This window comes from Mus caroli, unplaced genomic scaffold (assembly GCF_978045245.1).
Source record: "Mus caroli unplaced genomic scaffold, Mus_caroli_1 scaffold_2, whole genome shotgun sequence".
NCBI lineage: Eukaryota > Metazoa > Chordata > Mammalia > Rodentia > Muridae > Mus > Mus caroli.
The window spans coordinates 31044163-31063283 of record NW_028227257.1 but is presented as its reverse complement, the minus strand read 5'-3'; the positions used below and the strand labels follow the sequence as shown (position 1 = coordinate 31063283).

General features: G+C 40.5%; 1 protein-coding gene across 1 annotated transcript; it reads left to right on the top strand.

Moving 5' to 3' along the window:
* The first annotated feature begins 1736 nt into the window (after positions 1-1736).
* Positions 1737-18330, top strand: LOC110290171 (cystatin-13). The gene is made up of 4 exons (XM_021156661.2): positions 1737-1850; positions 4439-4793; positions 16037-16150; positions 18177-18330. The coding sequence occupies exons 2-4, from the start codon at positions 4566-4568 to the stop codon at positions 18258-18260; spliced, it is 426 nt and encodes a 141-aa protein (XP_021012320.1). The 5' UTR covers positions 1737-1850; positions 4439-4565; the 3' UTR covers positions 18261-18330.
* The last annotated feature ends 791 nt before the right edge of the window (positions 18331-19121 follow it).

Genomic DNA, 19121 nt, shown 5'->3' with positions numbered 1-19121 from the left:
GGGTTTTTTTCTTAGTGATTGATGGAGGAGGGCCCAGCCCATTGTGGGTGGTGCCATCCCTCGGCTGGTGATCCTGAGTTCTATAAGAAAGCAGGCTGAACAAGAAAGACATGGGGAGCAAACCAGTAAGCACCACACCTCAGTGATTTTGCATGAGCTCCTGCCTTCATGTTCCTGCCCAACTTGAGTTCTAGTACTGACTTCCTTCGGTGATAAACAATGATACAGAAGCCAAATAAATGCTTTCCTCCTCAACTTGCTTTTCGGTCATGGTGTTTCATTACAGCAATAGAAACTCTAACAATCATCATCTACCATTAAATGGAGCATCTCTGATGAGGGTTGAGAGATGCATTAATCTGGGTATAAAGATAAGAAATTGGGCCGGGTGTGGTGGCGCACGCCTTTAATCCCAGCACTTGGGAGGCAGAGGCAGGCGGATTTCTGAGTTCAAAGTCAACCTGGTCTACAGAGTGAATTCCAGGACAGCCAAGGCTACACAGAGAAACCCTGTCTCTAAAAACCTAAATAAATAAATAAATAAATAAATAAATAAATAAATAAATAAATAAATAAAAGATAAGAAATTGGGGAGCAATTTAATACTATGACCATTTAGCAGAATATGTCTATAACCTAGCCAGCTATGAGTCTTTGACCCAATTAATGGTGCCAGGTATAAGCTCCATCTTGTAGAGGGGTTTTTAAATACAGTCAGAAAGTGCTCATTTACTCCTTACCATTCGTGCCACTATTGCACTAGCAGCGTATCTTGCCAGGCCCATCATTACCTCAATGTACAGGGTTCACAACTGGATAAGACTAGTGATTACTTTTATCCTCTGGAAGAGTGCATAGAAACTTCCAGCACTATAAAAACTAGTCAGTAGGAATGATTTTTTTAAGTCAGTCAATAATAGCTCTTTGATATAAAGATTAAAAACCATGTCACATATTTATCACATCCTTATCATTTGCTTCATGTCTTTATGTTAGGCTAGTGTCTTAGTTAGAGTTTCCATTGCTGTGAAGAGACACCATCACTAAGGCAACTCCAATAAAGGACAATATTTAATTGGAGTTGGCTTACTTTTTCAGAGGTTCAGTTCATTATCATCATAGTAGGAAGCATGGCATTGTGCAGGCAGACATTGTGCTGGAGGAGTGAGCAGAGTTCTACATCTTGATCTGAAGGCAGCCAGGAAAAGGGTCTTTTCTGAACTGTGTGGAGCTTGAGTATAGGACCTCAAAGTCCACCCTCACAGTGATGTACTTTCTCCAACAAGGATACACCTACTCCAACAAAGCCACACCTCCTAATAGTTCCACTTCCAATGGCCCAAGAGTATTCAAACCATTACATATAGCTATCATCAAGAAGATCAATAAATCTGATGCAGCTTTGCGTCATTTGTACTCCTGTGAGTAAGCCCTCACCTATATTTCTCCAAGTAACCACAGTAAAAATCGCTGCCTCACCAAGCTGACCTTTGGTAGTGTTTATACTTTAGTTTGCTTTTGGTTTCCTATCTGGGATGGTATGTATTTTTTTTTCATATAATCCTGAAATAGTACCACACAATACAAGAGCAGTGAGGAAAAGGCTGATAGGACCTGACTGAGGTATCCAGACTAGAGCAGCATCAGAGTGGCTAGCTTACCTCACAAAGGGGATGCAGGCATCTCCTACCTCATCCTGGTAGGAGAGGGAAGTCAGAGGACAGAAGCACCTGGGGCTCAAACCCCCTCAGATGCCTATCCGGAAGCAGGAGCATGACCTTGGTGTGCTGGTGACCAAGAGCAACGTGGGGCTAGAGGCCATTTAATCTTAGTCTTCACTACAGATAAAGGTACCTTCTGTGGGATAGAGTAGCCACTTTAAGGCTCAGAGACCAACAGCATGTCTGAGAGCTTGGTTTAGACATGGTACAGAGTAAAGTGTTCAGGGTGGTCTTCAAGGACAAGGAACGTAATCTAGAGATTACAAAACAGAATCATGCACTTAAGAGCTGGTTCAGATTCTCCTTTAACAGACCAAGTAAGCTGGGTGATTAGTGGGGCTTGTTAACATGCTTAAGAAACAGGGCAAGTGAGGTGGAGGTGGAGAGGCCATGTTGCCCGGAACACAGGGTCGCATTTTGTGCCTCCTGCTGCATCAACTTCTTTCTGGTGGTAGGTTAATGGGATCACAGTGGAGATTTGAGCAAGTGATGTGCCAGTAAACAAGTTTTGCTTACTTGTGGGAAAACAATCAGTGCTGTTCGAGATGGAGTAGACAAGGCCAGTGGATGTTAGTAAAAAAAACAAAACAAAACAAAAACAAAAACAAACAAACAAAAAAAACCTTACCAAGGACAGGAACAGAAAGAAAACTTACTGAAGTATGATACAAGTGGGTAGCAGATGGGACCACAAAGAGAAAGTTTCATGGCTGATAGGATGTAAAAGTTTTCTGGTAGGTGCAGGCCACTTACTTGGTCTTATTTGTGTGAGGTGCAAATTCAGATAGATAGGTGGGCAACTCACTGTCTTATTAAATAATAAATTTTACAACAAAACTTGTCTTTCTTATTCATCTATGTCAGATGCTGTAGGTCATTGGGAATTATGCTTTAGATGTTTGTATTCTGTAAGTCAACTCAAGTCACAAGCAGGGTCAAAGTAGTTGTGGCTTGGTTGCTGGGTTTTTGTTGTTGTTTTGTTTTGTTTTTGACCTTTTTCTTTACAGTGGATGTCTGCATTGTAAGTAGTATCAATGTCATATATATTTCTCCTTTATCTATATAGACATAACATGATAAAATTTAATTATAAATTATATGCAAGGATGAACAAGAGCTACCAATAAAATAGAACAAGTGTAGTGTTCTACAATAAAATGACTTCGAATTTATGCTAGGTTTCCACTTACAAACATAGCAGAGTATCATTAAAGAGTCAGGGATTGGCTCTGTCTCATGGAATGAGTCCAAGTTGGACCACTTGTAGGAATCTCAGCTAGGGACACTCTCATAGACTCTTGTAGGCTCCCCCTTCCCAGGTCTTCAGGGAAATTCATGCAGGCGGATGCATCTCTGGGATTAGCTGGATACTTTTGTTTAATTCACAAAGTACCCCTAGAGCCCCATGTGTGAGATCTTCCAGAGATGTTCTAATTCTTTCTAGCATCAAATGGATATGCAGTGACTCAGTTAAGTTACAACATTACCTGGTACTAGCCTAAGACAACGGAAGTTGCTTTCATAAGACCTTCCACTTTGAGGAGAGGCTTTTGGGTCTGAGGCTGTTTGATGCCTCAGTGTAGGGGAGAGCCAGGGCAGGAAGATAGGAGTGAGTGGGTGAGGGAGCACCCTCATAGAGACGGGGTAGAGGGGATGGAATAGGGTGTTTCTGAAGGGGAGAGTTGGGAAGGGGAAAACATTTGAAATGTAAATAAAGAAAATATCCAATAAGAAAGAAAGAAAGAAAGAAAGAAAGAAAGAAAGAAAGAAAGAAAGAAAGAAAGAAAGAAAGAAAGAAAAGAAAGAAAGAAAGAAAGAAAGAAAGATAAAAGGTCTCCCACTTTAGATGTCAAACATAGGTGGAAGGTTCCTGGGGTAGTCACACTTTCCTTGAACTTGGCTATGAAAGGAAGGTTCCCACAACCTCTGCCTGTTTTTGTATCTTATTCCATTTTTTTGTTATGACTGAATATCATAAATTGAAAGCAATAGAGGTTAAGGTAGACCGGAGGTTTGTAGTTTGAAGTACATATTTGAGAGACCATATCTGGTGAGGGTATCTGCACAGTATCATAGCATGGTGGAAGAGCAAGTAGCAAAAAGGCACAAAGTCACTCCTGAAAAAAAACTAACCTGCTCCAGCAATAAAGGGTACTGATCCACTCAAACATGATGAGGGAATCATGACTTATCTACCGGGTAAAGATTTCCACACCTTAATTCTAATTGCAATCAAATTTCCCCCTGTGCCTCAGTGTGGACAATTGTTAAGGAACAGGTGAGCAGCTTGATGAAGAGGCACAGCAAGAAAGGATGGTACTCGGGGTTTTATTCATCTACATTCCTGCCCCATGTCTTCACCAATCTGGAAGCTCTGCTAATGCTGTGAGATGGCACAATTGATAAAATCATTAGCCACTGCTGATCAACTCAGTCTTCATCCCCTTGAGGTCAAAGGTGAACTGCAAGATCCAACTTATTTGGTTCTTCTGACAATGAGCTCCATCTTTTTGTTGCTCCAGGACTCACTTAGAGCTAGCTTCCACATACCTGCAAAGGGCTTGCCACGGACTGTGTAGATGCTCCTTTCTCTTGTTATCACTCAGGAATACCTAGGGTTTTAATTGCAGAAATGAGAATGAAAATCAAATATGTATTTCTCATTATAGTAATTATCATAATGATGCCAACAGACATTCCTTTCTTGTAACCCACAGCTGTGTCAGGTGTTGAAGAGAAAGGATCCATTGACCTGCAGAGGAAGCAGGGGCCTCGCTGGCTACATCTACACCAGCTCTGGAAAGAAAATAGGAACTTGGTATGTTCCGTGAATGAAGAAGCACCATGGTCAGATTCTTACAGACCCTGCTGTTCCTGGTGATCACGGTGGAGTTTGTATCTAGAAGAGTCAAAGCCTGGGGCTCCCCACAGATTGTGAGGCCATTCGAAGACATCCCCAAATCCTATGTCTATGTGCAGCATGCACTCTGGTATGCCATGAAAGAATATAACAAGGCCAGCAATGACCGCTACAACTTCAGGGTGGTGGATATCCTAAAATCTCAGGAGCAGGTGGGTATTCTGTCTGTTCCTTGCTCCTTTATCCTCCAGTCTTCTGTTGGGGGCAGAGACTAGTGTTGAGGGGTAGTTACTACATAGGAATGGAAACAAGGCCATAGGATGCCTTTATCTACAACATATCATTTTATTTTAGAAGTGAAAATTAATTAGATTTTGCTGTTTATTAGTATGAGATGTAGAAGAAATATAAAATATCAATTAAAATTAGTTATAGTAACGCTAAAACTGTAGGCCAGAGGCTCCCGGAGAGAGAGCCTAGTGGTTAAGAGCACTTTCTGCTCTTGCAGATAATCCAGGTTTGGTTACCATCATCCATATGGTGGCTCACAACTTTTTGTAACTCCAGTTTTAGGGGATCTGACACCTCTTTCTAGCTTCTGAGGTCCCCAGGCATGTACATGGTATACATATGTGCATATAGGCTAAACACTTATACACAGAAAATAAAGATAAATAAAAAATTTAAAGTGTAGATCATAGCTCAGAAAGGGCATTTATAGGTTTTGAGCAATGTTGAGTTCCAGTGTACAGGAATTTGCACAGCAACCTGGAACTACTTTGGCTCAACTAGAACATTTCCTTCATATTGTTGGCCTTTTTTTTTTTTTCATGGCTCATTCACTCTGCTTGCACAGTTCTTAGGTAGAAGCTATTCTTCTGTGCTATAGAGAGGAAACTGAGCCATGGAAAGCGTACAGTGCTGTTATAGCTGGCAAGCAAGGGAGTAAAGGCATAAACCCAGATCCCTGAGGTTGTAATCGGAGTATGACTCGGAGTGGCTGGATAGGGTGAGCAAATTCTTTTTTTTTTTAATTTTTAATATTTTTATTACATATTTTCCTCAATTACATTTCCAATGCTATCCCAAAAGTCCCCCATAGCGCCCCCCACTTCCCTACCCACCCATTCCCATTCTTTTGACCCTGGCATTCCCCTATATTGGGGCATATAAAGTTTGCAAGTCCAATGGGCCTCTCTTTCCAGTGATGGCCGACTAGGCCATCTTTCGATACATATGCAGCTAGAGACAAGAGCTCCGGGGTTCTGGTTAGTACATCATGTTGTTCCAACAATAGGGTTGCAGATCCCTTTAGCTCCTTGGGTACTTCCTCTAGCTTCTCCATTGGGAGCACTGTGATACATCCAAAAGCTGACTGTGAACATCCACTCCTGTGTTTGCTAGGCCCCGGCATCGTCTCACAAGAGACAGCTATATTTGGGTCCTTTCAGCAAAATCTTGCTAGTGTATGCAATGGTGTCAGCGTTTAGAAGCTGATTATGGGACGGATCCCTGGATACAGCAGTCTCTAAATGGTCCATCCTTTCATCACAGCTACGAACTTTGTCTCTGTAACTCCTTCCCTGGGTGTTTTGTTCCCAATTCTAAGAAGGTGCACAGTGTCCACACTTTGGTCTTCATTCTTCTTGAGTTTCATGCGTTTAGCAAATTGTATCTTATATCTTGGGTATCCTAAGTTTTGGGCTAATATCCACTTATCAGTGAATACATATTGTGTGAGTTCTTTTGTGATTGTGTTACCTCACTCAAGATGATGCCCTCCAGGTCCATCCATTTGGCTAGGAATTTCATAAATTCATTCTTTTTAATAGCTGAGTAGTACTCCATTGTGTAAATGTACCATAATTTCTGTATCCATTCCTCTGTTGAGGGACATCTGGGTTCTTTCCAGCTTCTGGCTATTATAAATAGGGCTGCTATGAACATAGTGGAGCATGTGTCCTTCTTACTGGTTGGGACATCTTCTGGATATATGCCTAGGAGAGGTATTGCTGGATCCTCCGGTAGTACTATGTCCAATTTTCTGAGGAACCGCCAGACTGATTTCCAGAGTGGTTGTACAAGCTTGCAATCCCACCAACAATGGAGGAGTGTTCCTCTTTCTCCACATCCTCGCCAGCATCTGCTGTCACCTGAATTTTTGATCTTAGCCATTCTGACTGGTGTGAGGTGGAATCTCAGGGTTGTTTTGATTTGCATTTCCCTGATGATTAAGGATGTTGAACATTTTTTCAGGTGCTTCTCTGCCATTCGGTATTCCTCAGGTGAGAATTCTTTGTTCAGTTCTGAGCCCCATTTTTTAATGGGGTTATTTGACTTTCTGGAGTCCACCTTCTTGAGTTCCTTATATATATTGGATATTAGTCCCTTATCTGATTTAGGATAGGTGAAGATCCTTTCCCAATCTGTTGGTGGTTTTTTTGTCTTATTGATGGTGTCTTTTGCCTTGCAGAAGATTTGCAGTTTCATGAGGTCCCACTTGTCAATTCTCGATCTTACAGCACAAGCCATTGCTGTTCTATTCAAGAATTTTTCCCCTGTGCCCATATCTTCAAGGCTTTTCCCCACTTTCTCCTCTATAAGTTTCAGTGTCTCTGGTTTTATGTGAAGTTCCTTGATCCACTTAGACTTGACCTTAGTACAAGGAGATAGGAATGGATCGATTCGCATTCTTCTACATGTTAACAACCAGTTGTGCCAGCACCATTTGTTGAAAATGCTGTCTTTCTTCCACTGGATGTTTTTAGCTCCCTTGTCGAAGATCAAGTGACCATAGGTGTGTGGGTACATTTCTGGGTCTTCAATTCTATTCCATTGGTCAATTTGTCTGTCACTATACCAGTACCATGCAGTTTTTATCACAATTGCTCTGTAGTAAAGCTTTAGGTCTGGCATGGTGATTCCACCAGAGGTTCTTTTATCCTTGAGAAGATTTTTTGTTATCCTAGGTTTTTTGTTATTCCAGATGAATTTGCAGATTGCACTTTCTAATTCGTTGAAGAATTGAGTTGGAATTTTGATGGGGATTGCATTGAATCTGTAGATTGCTTTTGGCAAGATAGCCATTTTTATAATGTTGATCCTGCCAATCCATGAGCATGGGAGATCTTTCCATCATCTGAGATCTTCTATAATTTCTTCTTCAGAGACTTGAAGTTTTTATTATACAGATCTTTCACTTCCTTAGTTAGAGTCACGCCAAGATATTTTATATTATTTGTGACTATTGAGAAGGGTGTTGTTTCCCTAATTTCTTTCTCAGCCTGTTTATTCTTTGTGTAGAGAAAGGCCATTGATTTGTTTGAGTTAATTTTATATCCAGCTACTTCACCGAAGCTGTTTATCAGGTTTAGGAGTTCTCTGGTGGAATTTTTAGGGTCACTTATATATACTATCATATCATCTGCAAAAAGTGATATTTTGACTTCATCTTTTCCAATTTGTATCCCTTTGATCTCCTTTTGTTGTCGAATTGCTCTGGCTAGGACTTCAAGTACAATGTTGAATAGGTATGGAGAAAGTGGACAGCCTTGTCTAGTCCCTGATTTTAGAGGGATTGCTTCAAGCTTCTCACCATTTACTTTGATGTTGGCTACTGGTTTGCTGTAGATTGCTTTTATCATGTTTAGGTATGGGCCTTGAATTCCTGATCTTTCCAAGACTTTTATCATGAATGGGTGTTGGATATTGTCAAATGCTTTTTCCGCATCTAACGAGATGACCATGTGGTTTTTGTCTTTGAGTTTGTTTATATACTGGATTACGTTGATGGATTTCCGTATATTGAACCATCCCTGCATCCCTGGGATGAAACCTACTTGGTCAGGATGGATGATTGTTTTGATGTGTTCTTGGATTCGGTTAGCAAGAACTTTATTGAGGATTTTTGCATCAATATTCATAAGGGATATTGGTCTGAAGTTTTCTATCTTTGTTGGGTCTTTTTGTGGTTTAGGTATCAGAATAATTGTGGCTTCATAGAATGAGTTGGGTAGAGTGCCTTCTGTTTCTATTTTGTGGAATAGTTTGTGAAGAACTGGGATTAGATCTTCTTTGAAGGTCTGATAGAACTCTGTACTAAACCCATCTGGTCCTGGGCTTTTTTTAGTTGGGAGACTATTAATGACTGCTTCTATTTCTTTGGGGGATATAGGGCTGTTTAGATCATTAACCTGATCTTGATTCAACTTTGGTACCTGGTATCTGTCTAGGAACTTCTCCATTTCATCCAGGTTCTCCAGTTTTGTTGAGTATAGCCTTTGGTAGAAGGATCTGATGGTGTTTTGGATGTCTTCAGGATCTGTTGTTATGTCTCCTTTTTCATTTCTGATTTTGTTAATTAGGATGCTTTCCCTGTGCCCTCTAGTGAGTCTGGCTAAGGGTTTATCTATCTTGTTGATTTTCTCAAAGAACCAGCTCCTTGATTGGTTGATTCTTTGAGTAGTTCTTCTTGTTTCCACTTGGTTGATTTTGCCCCTGAGTTTGATTATTTCCTGCCATCTACTCCTCTTGGGTGAATTTGCTTCCTTTTGTTCTAGTGCTTTTAGGTATGTTGTTAAGCTGCTAATGTGTGCTCTCTCTAGTTTCCTTTTGGAGGCACTCAGAGCTATGAGTTTTCCTGTTAGAAATGCTTTCATTGCATCCCATAAGTTTGGGTATGTTGTGGCTTCATTTTCATTGAACTCTAAAAAGTCCTTAATTTCTTTCTTTATTCCTTCCTTGTCCAAGGTATCATTGAGAAGAGTGTTGTTCAGTTTCCACGTGAAGGTTGGCTTTCTATTATTTATTTTGTTATGGAAGATCAGCCTTAGTCCATGGTGATCTGATAGGATGCATGGGACAATTTCAATATTTTTGTATCTGTTGAGGCCTGTTTTGTGACCAATTATGTGGTCAATTTTGGAGAAGGTACCATGAGGTGCTGAGAAGAAGGTATATCCTTTTGTTTTAGGATTGAATGTTCTGTAGATATCTGCCAGATCCATTTGATTAATAATTTCTGTTAGTTTCACTGTGTCCCTCTTTAGTTTCTGTTTCCATGATCTGTCCATTGGTGAAAGTGGTGTGCTGAAGGCTCCCACTATTATTGTATGAGGTGCAATGTGTGCTTTGAGATTTACTAAAGTTTCTTTAATGAATGTGGCTGCCTTTGTATTTGGAGCATAGATATTCAGGATTGATAGTTCCTCTTGGAGGATTTTACCTTTGATGAGTATGAAGTGTCCCTCCCTGTCTTTTTTAATGACTTTGGGTTGGAAGTCAATCTTATCAGATATTAGAATGGCTACTCCAACTTGTTTCTTCAGACCATTTGCTTGGAAAATTGTTTTCCAGCCTTTCATTCTGAGGTGGTGTCTATCTTTTTCTCTGAGATGAGTTTCCTGTAAGCAGCAAAATGTTGGGTCTTGTTTGTGTAGCCAGTTTGTTAGTCTATGTCTTTTTATCGGGGAGTTGAGTCCATTGATATTAAGAGATATTAAGGAAAAGTAATTGTTGTTTCCTGTTATTTTTGTTGTTAAAGTTGGCATTCTGTTCTTGTGGCTGTCTTCTTTTAGGTTTGTTGAGGGATTACCTTCTTGTTGTTTCTAGGGCGTGGTTCCTGTCCTTGTATTGGTTTTTTTCTGTTATTATCCTTTGAAGGGCTGGATTCCTGGAGAGATAATGTGTGAATTTGGTTGTGTCGTGGAATACTTTGGTTTCTCCATCTATGTTAATTGAGAGTTTGGCTGGGTATAGTAGCCTGGGCTGGAATTTGTGTTCTTTTAGTGTCTGTATAACATCCGTCCAGGATCTTCTGGCTTTCATAGTCTCTGGTGAAAAATCTGGTGTAATTCTGATAGGCTTGCCTTTATATGTTACTTGGCCTTTTTCTCTTACTGCTTTTAGTATTCTATCTTTATTTAGAGCATTTGTTGTTCTGATTATTATGTGTCGGGAGGTATTTCTTTTCTGGTCCAGTCTATTTGGAGTTCTGTAGGCTTCTTGTATGTTCATGGGCATCTCTTTCTTTAGATTTGGGAAGTTTTCTTCTATAATTTTGTTGAAGATGTTTGCTGGTCCTTTGAGTTGAAAATCTTCATTCTCATCCACTCCTATTATCCGTAGGTTTGGTCTTCTCATTGTGTCCTGTATTTCTTGGATGTTTTGAGTTAGGATCTTTTTGCGTTTTACATTTTCCTTGATTGTTGTGCCGATGTTCTCTATGGAATCTTCTGCACCTGAGATTCTCTCTTCCATCTCTTGTATTCTGTTGCTGATGCTGGTATCTATGGTTCCAGATTTCTTTCCTAGGGTTTCTATCTCCAGTGTTGCCTCATTTTGGGTTTTCTTTATTGTGTCTACTTCCCTTTTTAGGTCTAGTATGGATTTGTTCATTTCCATCATCTGTTTGTATGTGTTTTCCTGTTTTTTTGTAAGGACTTCTACCTGTTTGATTATGTTTTCCTGTTTTTCTTTAAGGATTTGTAACTCTTTAGCAGTGTTCTCCTGCAATTCTTTAAGGGATTTTTGTGCTTCCTCTTTAGTGTCTTCTGCCTGTTTAGCAGTGTTCTCCTGTATTTCTTTAAGTGTGTTATTAAAGTCCTTCTTGAAGTCCTCTACCATTATCATGAGATATGCTTTTAGATCCGTGTCTAGCTTTTCCGGTGTGTTGGGGTGCCCTGGACTGGGCGAAGTGGGAGTGCTGGGTTCTGATGATGGTGAGTGGTCTTGGTTTCTGTTAGTAAGATTGTTACGTTTACCTTTCGCCATCTGGTAATCTCTGGGGTTAGTTGTTGTCATTGTCACTGTTTAAAGATTGGAGCAGAAGCTGTGTTCCACTCACCAGAAGTCTCAAAATCCTGTGGCGGGGGTCGCGTGTAGCTGGCAGGTGTCAGCCGACCCTGCGCTCTAGCTACCCCGGTGCTGTTCAGGCCGGAAGAGGCCTGTGGCCCTACTCAGGCTGGTTTTCTGTTTCCCTAATTATTGCAGTCTCAGGTCCCGCGCGCAATTGGAGTGGAGCAGAAGCTGTGTTCCACTCACCAGAAGTCTTAAGATCCTGTGGCAGGTGTTGTGGGTAGCTGGCAAGTGTCAGCCGACCCTGAGCCCTAGCTACCCCGGTGCTTTTCTGACCCGGAAGAGGCTTGTGGCCCTACTCTGGCCGGATTTCTGCCTCCCCAACCAAAGCAGTCTCAGGTCCTGCGTGATTGGACTGGAGCAGAAGCTGTGTTCCACTCACCAGCAGTCTCAAAATCCTGTGGCGGGGGTCGTGGGTAGCTGGTGGGTGTCAGCCGACCCTGCGCTCTAGCTACCCCGGTGCTGGTCCGGCCGGAAGAGCGGGTGAACAAATTCTGATTCATGCTCCATAGCGGAGAAGTGTCCAGCAAAAGGAAAAATGAGTTACCTGAAAGGTTCAAAGACAGAGAGTCTGTAAAAGCCGTGAGGGGCTGCCACAGCATTCAAGAAGCCGTTTGTCCTTGTCTGCTGAACATTAGGTATGTGCATTAGGCTCATGATTGGTTGGTGGCTGAGTGAATTGACACCCTTGCAATGATTTTAACTCAGAAGCACAGATGTTCACTAAATTATAATTTAAATTAGGATTTCTTAGTTTATGGTGGTGTGAAACCAATATACATTCAATAGAAAACTTGCTTTGGAATTTCAAAATAGTTTCGTGAGCTACCAATTCATGGTATCATGCCCACACTTAGTCACATATACATGGATACATACACACACAATAAAAATGAAAGGAAACTGTTTCTCGCATTTCCAATCTGTCTGGCTACTTCTGAGAGTACCACTAAAATAGTTTGCTCTCTTCTTCCAGATATTTTCTTTGCATGTACATAGATTATGGAAAGATTCAAAAATTTCTCTCTTTCTCTCTCCCTCTCCAACTCCCTCTCCCCTCCATCCCTCGCCCTCTCCTCACCCTCTATCTTTCTCCACCCCTCTTTGTATGTGAGATAGAGAGATTTGAGAGAGGGGGAGGGGTGGGGGAGGGAAGAAGGAGAACAATGTCTGAGCCAGCCTCTTCTTCCACCATGGAGATTCTGGAAATCAAACTCAGGTTTTCAACCTTTGATGGTAGGTGGTTTTACCCAGGGAGCCATCTCATTGGTCCAATTAAGTGTATTTTGTATTCATGAAATCATACTGTATTTTGTTTATTTTGGCACTAAAACTGCCACAGGAATTCACACACACACACACACACACACACACTCTGTACTTTGTGTGTATATATATATATATATATATATATATATATGTATTCACACATATATGGAAACTAGATTATCATGATTATTTTTGCTTAATCCTAGCAGATCAGTAGGCTTGTTAATAGAAAATGTAGAACAATAAACAGGTCATTGCATTCATCACAGTCAATACTCTGAGTTGGAATTCTTTAGTTCGAGAGTATATTTGTAAGATAATGGCAAATTGACCCTGAATGCTGATACTTAACCTAAATTTTTTTAAGTTTTGTCATGCTGGACATTGAACTTAGGGCCTCAGTTAGGCTGTGGACTAAATAGATTTCGGCTCCTGCCAATGCTGCTAGTATGTGTCTCTTGCTATTCATCATATCAATATTGAAACTCTTTTGTCTTTTAGATGCTTGTCTGTTGATGAATATGAAAATATATTTTTTTGTATTTCCTAATATTATGAAAAGTTCTCTCTCTCTCTCTCTCTCTCTCTCTCTCTCTCTGTACACACACACACACACACACACACACACACACACACACACAGGGCTGTACTTGTCCATTCTCTGAAGTTTAAATTTGCTTATACAGACTTGATACAGCACTTAGCTTTTTCTTTCTATATGTTGTTTGGATTTTGTGTCTTGCTTGAGAAATCTTCTTCCATGTAACATGAATTTATTGATCAACTGAATACTAGGTATGTCTATGTTATTAAAAGCAAAAGACAATTAGCAGAACTCTCTTTTGAAAGATGGGTACAACAGAGGTTGAAACTTCTAGTTATACTTGAAATCATTGAGAGGGTTCCTGCAGGGATCCAGACATGGAAGCAAGCCCACAAAGAGATAGGAATGGCGATTATGTGCACATTTGCATCAACAACCTGGTACAGACTCTGGAGAATATAATTCGAGGAAGTTCATTATCAGCATATTTAAAACACAGTACAATTTAGGAAAAGGTTTCCAGGCAACAATCATCATAATTCTAGATGTATAATAAAGTTTAAGATGTGACTGCATATACACTTTTTTTTTTTACAAAGTATTTGTGAAGGTGGGTTTTATATTTAAAAGGCTTAGAATCTAGTCTTTGAATGATAGTATAGAGGTCAGCAGGCCATAAAGTTCCTGAGACAACTCCCTTAAGGGAGTGGGAGAGTCTGGTATAATAGTTCTGGGGAATTTGGGTGAGGTTTTTCTCTGAAGAAGAATGTGGGTGAGGTCTTCCTCTACAGATAGCACAAAGGTCACTGGGTCATTAACAAAATCCACTCTCAGCTTTCTTGTTGGAATGGAAGCATTTGATTTTTATCTCCTTCCGTGAGGAGACACCCCTGCATGATTCTCCTTCCGTGAGGAGACACCCCTGCATGATTAATATTCCTGAGTCTCTGAGTGCTTCTCCGTGAGTACAGAGCCCTCTGTGCCTCCAACAAATGTAGAACTCTCTGTTTTCTCCCTTGGTCTGTCAATTCCTGGACTCTCTCATAGTTGCCTCTGAGAAAGACATGTGCTGTCATTTGAATGTGTCCTTCTGAAAACATGCTTTGGAAATTTAATCCCTTATGTGAAGGTATGAAGATGTGGCCCTAAGGGAAGGATTTATGCTACAAAGAGAATGTTTACCATTGGTGTCTGACTTACTTCTCTCTCTGACATTGTTGTTATTATTGTTGTTGGTGCTGTGTGCATGTATATATATATATTCATATATATATATATATATATATATTCATATGAGTAGTGTGCATGTGCACGTGGGTGTGGGTGCCTGTGTGAGTGCTTACTGGGTGGCTACAGATCAACGTTGCTGTTTTCATTGATCATTTTCCCCAAAATTGGAGCTCATTGATTTTGCTAAGATAGCTGGCAATTTCCATGGATACTGATTTGTTCTTAAAGGTTTTGAGGCTGCACACTAGATCTCCTTCTTTTATTTTTCTTTTATTTTATTCTTTTTTTATTCTAATTTTTATTAGGTATTTTCTTCATTTACATTTCAAATGCTATCCCCTATACCCTCCCCACACCCTGCTCCCCTACCCACCCACTCCCACTTCTTGGCCCTGGTATTCCCCTGTACTGGGGTATATAAAGTTTGCAAGACCAAGGGGCCTCTCTTCCCAATGATGGCCGACTAGGCCATCTTCTGATACATATGCAACTAGAGACACGAGCTCTGGGGGATACTGGTTAGTTCATATTGTTGGTCCACCTATAGGGTTACAGACCCCTTCAGCTCCTTGGGTACTTTCTCTAGCTCCTCCATTGGGGGCCCTGTGATCCACCCAATAGCTGACTGTGAGCATCTACTTCTGTGTTTGCCAGAGACAATGGATGGACCATCCAGAGACTGCCGCACCCGGGGATCCATCCCATAATCAGCCACCAAACACAGACACTATTGCATATACCAGCAATATTTTGCTGAAAGAACCCTGATATAGCTGTCTCTTGTGAGGCTATGCCAGTCCCTCACAATATAGTAAGAAGAATCCTGTTAAACTCGCTGATCTGTGAATGTGGAAGCACTAAAAACCTCAAAAATTAAATACCTGTTCTTTACAAGTGATCTAATCTCAAGTTCCAATAAAGAAATGGTTAATTTTCATGGGAGAATGCTCTTTGTTTATAATTTCCTTGTTTTGTTCTGCGGACACTTGTTATTACTATAAAATTAAAAATCCAGGAGTTAGGGAGATGATTCAGTCAGTAAAATGGTAGCTGCAAATACATGAGGGCCTGGGTTTGAACTACAGCATCTACTCAAATGTTAGGCATTGCAGTGCATGACTGCAACCCAGCACTTGGGGCAGTGGGCAGACATAAGCAGATCCCTGAGGTCTTTTTGTCAGACAGCTTAGCAAAATCAATGAGCTCCAGGTTTTGTGAGAGTGATCCAAGAAGATATCAACACTGATTGACCCGTGGCCTTTCAGTGCATGCTCACTGCATCAACGCACATGAATATATACATATAACATATACATGTATACACACAATAATTAAGGTGATATCAATAAATACATATAAAATGATTGCGAGAGAGAAGATAGAGGTCAAGTTAAGAATTCTCTCAAATAATCTCAAAACTTCAGCCAGGAGATGTAGCGCTAAGGAAGAGCAGGGATATATTCTAGCCTTAAGAAATCAATGGCGTATTGGCTCATCAGAAAGGATGCTTGGTTCTGTTTTCTTCTATGAGATTTAACTTACACAACTCATTGACAGATCACAGACAGTCTGGAGTATTATCTTGAAGTAAACATTGCCCGAACAATGTGCAAGAAGATTGCAGGAGATAATGAAAACTGCTTGTTTCAACAGGATCCTAAAATGAAAAAGGTATGTGGTTGACATAAAAGGAAATTGCCCTGGTCCCACATGTGTGATAGAGAACATTGAGAGGACAGTTAAGACACATTTGCTAGTTTCTTCTTTAAACTTTGTTCATTTGAGACTGTGGTAGCCAGACTGCAGACCTGAGATGTTGTTCCTATTATCTATCATTGACACCATCCTACCCCATTTTATAAGACATATACATAATACATACATACATACATACATACATACATACATATATGTACAAGTACCCAGGAAGACACGGATATAAGCACATATAGAGATACATATACACAACACATAAAAGTAGGCTTAAATCAAAGCCAGCTCATTATCTATTGCTATTTTGCATTCTGGACTGGGTTCTTCTGGGCAACCGTTCTGCTCCTGTGGTATGTACTGGCAGAAATTTTCCAGAAAAGTGGGTCAGTCACAGTCACACATATAGTACTTCATAGAGGATTGACTGATAAAGCTGAGGCTACTCAAACTTCATTCCTTCTGTTTGGGGTTTCTCTGGCACAAAGTCATAGAACAAAAATCTGTCCTCTTCTTTTCCAGGACTAAGGGATATCTTGTCATGTGGATCTGTCCTTGCTAAAACCAGAGCCATCTCAGCCAAACTAGTGTGTATACATACATACATACATACATACATACATACATACATACATACACACACACATATATGTATATATATATATATTCACCATTATATATTCATTAAATTATTAATTTTCTCATAGAGATGGTCCTAAGGGAATCTACAATTTGTTATGATGATGATGATGGTGATGATGATGGTGTGTGTGTGTGTGTGTGTGTGTGTGCATGTACTTGTGTATTAGTATGTGCATGCTAGAGGTTAATGCTGGGAGTCTTCATTTACTGTTCTTTATTTTACTTTTTGGAGACACTGTCTTTCACTGAAGATGGAGCTTGTCATTTGGGCTAGATGGGCTGGTCAAGAAGGCCCCAGGATCTGTGTGTCTCTGTTCCCACACAGTGCTGAGGTCACAGCTTTGTGATGCTGTTTTCTATGGGTGGTAGAGATCTAAATTCAGATTTTCATGCTTATTCAGCAAGCACTTTACCCACTGAGCCATCTCTGCAGCACTACCATCTTAAAGAAGTGATAAGTAGACCCTGCTATTAGTTCTGGGTAGTGATCATCTTGGTAGATATCCTGCTCCAAGTGCTATGTACTAGGAAGGGTTGAGCATAGAGGTATTTCAACTTTACATTTTATTCTAAATTAATATGGATTTTTAGGACACAGACTAGAAAAACAGAAGTGCTCATTGTCCACCATGAGCCTGGAGCCTACTCCTTCAAGATTTTGAAACCAGGTCATGCATCTCTGTGTGATTCTCCACCTGAAGCTGTTCTGCTCGGTGTCTGGACAGATTTTCTACTTTTTCTGAGAAGCACAGGGCTCTATGCTATTCTTGTTTTATTGTTTCCATGGGGCATGATCAACAGGGATTCAGGCACAGCAGATGGCCTTTATGGATCACAGAAAGTGGGCTATAGATGGAGGCAAATTTGTAAGACTGATCAATTTCTGGATTCAGACTGATTCTGTAAGGAAGGCTGGCTCCTCTGCCTGAAGGTCGAAGGTTGGCCATACATATACTGTAGTAGGTATAGTTGACTCACTCTTTGTTCTCTTAAGTCAAATCCTGGGAACTGGAATTAGGGAATTGTGGGATTTTTCCTTTTTCTTTCATACTAAATCTCTCTGTGTCTCTCTTTCTCTCTCTCTCTCTGTGTTTACACTTGTGAGTATATGTACATATGTGTGTATTATGTAATATATATATTCTTGTGGACAAGTGTCCATGCAAACCATTCTTTATGTTGTCTTTTGAGATAACTGCCTGTATCCGCTCACGCTGTGCTTGGCTTATAGATGTACAACTATGTCTAGCCTTTTAACATGGGTTTGGGGGATCCAAATTTAGGCACTTTACTATGCCTCTCCACAGTTCCCTAAGTAACTAACTGTTCTTTATGTCTCTTCTAGATGGTGTTTTGCATTTTTATTGTTAGCTCCAAACCATGGAAGTTTGAACTTAAAATGCTGAAGAAGCAGTGCAAAGATATCTAATCAGCATTCAGTACACCCTGCCACTCTTACTTTTCTTTTAACTGAATAAAGATGCTTGTAAGATAATGGACCACCACAGATGACCTGCTGACTTTATTAAGTGTGTGTATGTGTGTGTATGTGTGTACGCACACGTGTGTGTGTGTGTTCTTTGAAACTAGTGCTGAGAGTGTGTGCTACTACTTTCTGGGGTTGGGTAGCCTTCTCTAAGTGGTTCCATCATTGCAGAGGAAAGGGAATCTGTAGCCAATAAATGGATGTTAATTCTAGCCTAACAAATCTCCAAGCTCAAATAACTTCCACTGTCCACAGTGGCTCCATGGGGTCCCTTCTTCTCTCATGAAGTTCACAGAGCATGGATGGAATTAGCAAGGCACTAGCAAAGCACCTGTCAATTACATCATCACCTTTGCTGTCATTCATGGCCTCATTTCAGTTTCTGATTGATCCCTGAGAAAGCCATTTCCTACTTAGCTCACAGCAAGCTAAGGAATCCTCTAGAGTAGGCGTTATTATCTAAATTGAGGGTTTAGAAAGATGGAGGACAGTTGCTGTTTTGCATCATAGCTCCTCTGGCCTCCAAGTTCTATTTGGTCCTGAGTGCCTCAACTCACTATCTGGTCATGCTGACAAAGAATTCTCCAATGGCTTTCTGCTTGAGTGGTGTACTCTCTACTTCTAAATAAATATGGCGAAGATGGCTTTGTTGAGCTCAACCAGAAGACCAGTTAGTTATACTTCACAGCACAGCAGGCTTGCACTTCATTTGTGATGATGGCTGGTTTATATCTACAGGTACAGAAAATCTATGTTGTCTTTCTGGAGCTCAGAGAGACAATTAAGGTAACACATTGCCCCTAG

What these genes read in the sequence shown, in the direction of transcription:
- LOC110290171 (XM_021156661.2), top strand. Translation starts at nt 4,566, where the DNA reads ATGGTCAGATTCTTACAGACCCTGCTGTTCCTGGTGATCACGGTGGAG. An exon ending in TCCTAAAATCTCAGGAGCAG is followed by an intron (nt 4,794 to 16,036) that starts GTGGGTATTCTG and finishes ACTCATTGACAG; the next exon opens with ATCACAGACAGTCTGGAGTA. An exon ending in AGGATCCTAAAATGAAAAAG is followed by an intron (nt 16,151 to 18,176) that starts GTATGTGGTTGA and finishes TGTCTCTTCTAG; the next exon opens with ATGGTGTTTTGCATTTTTAT.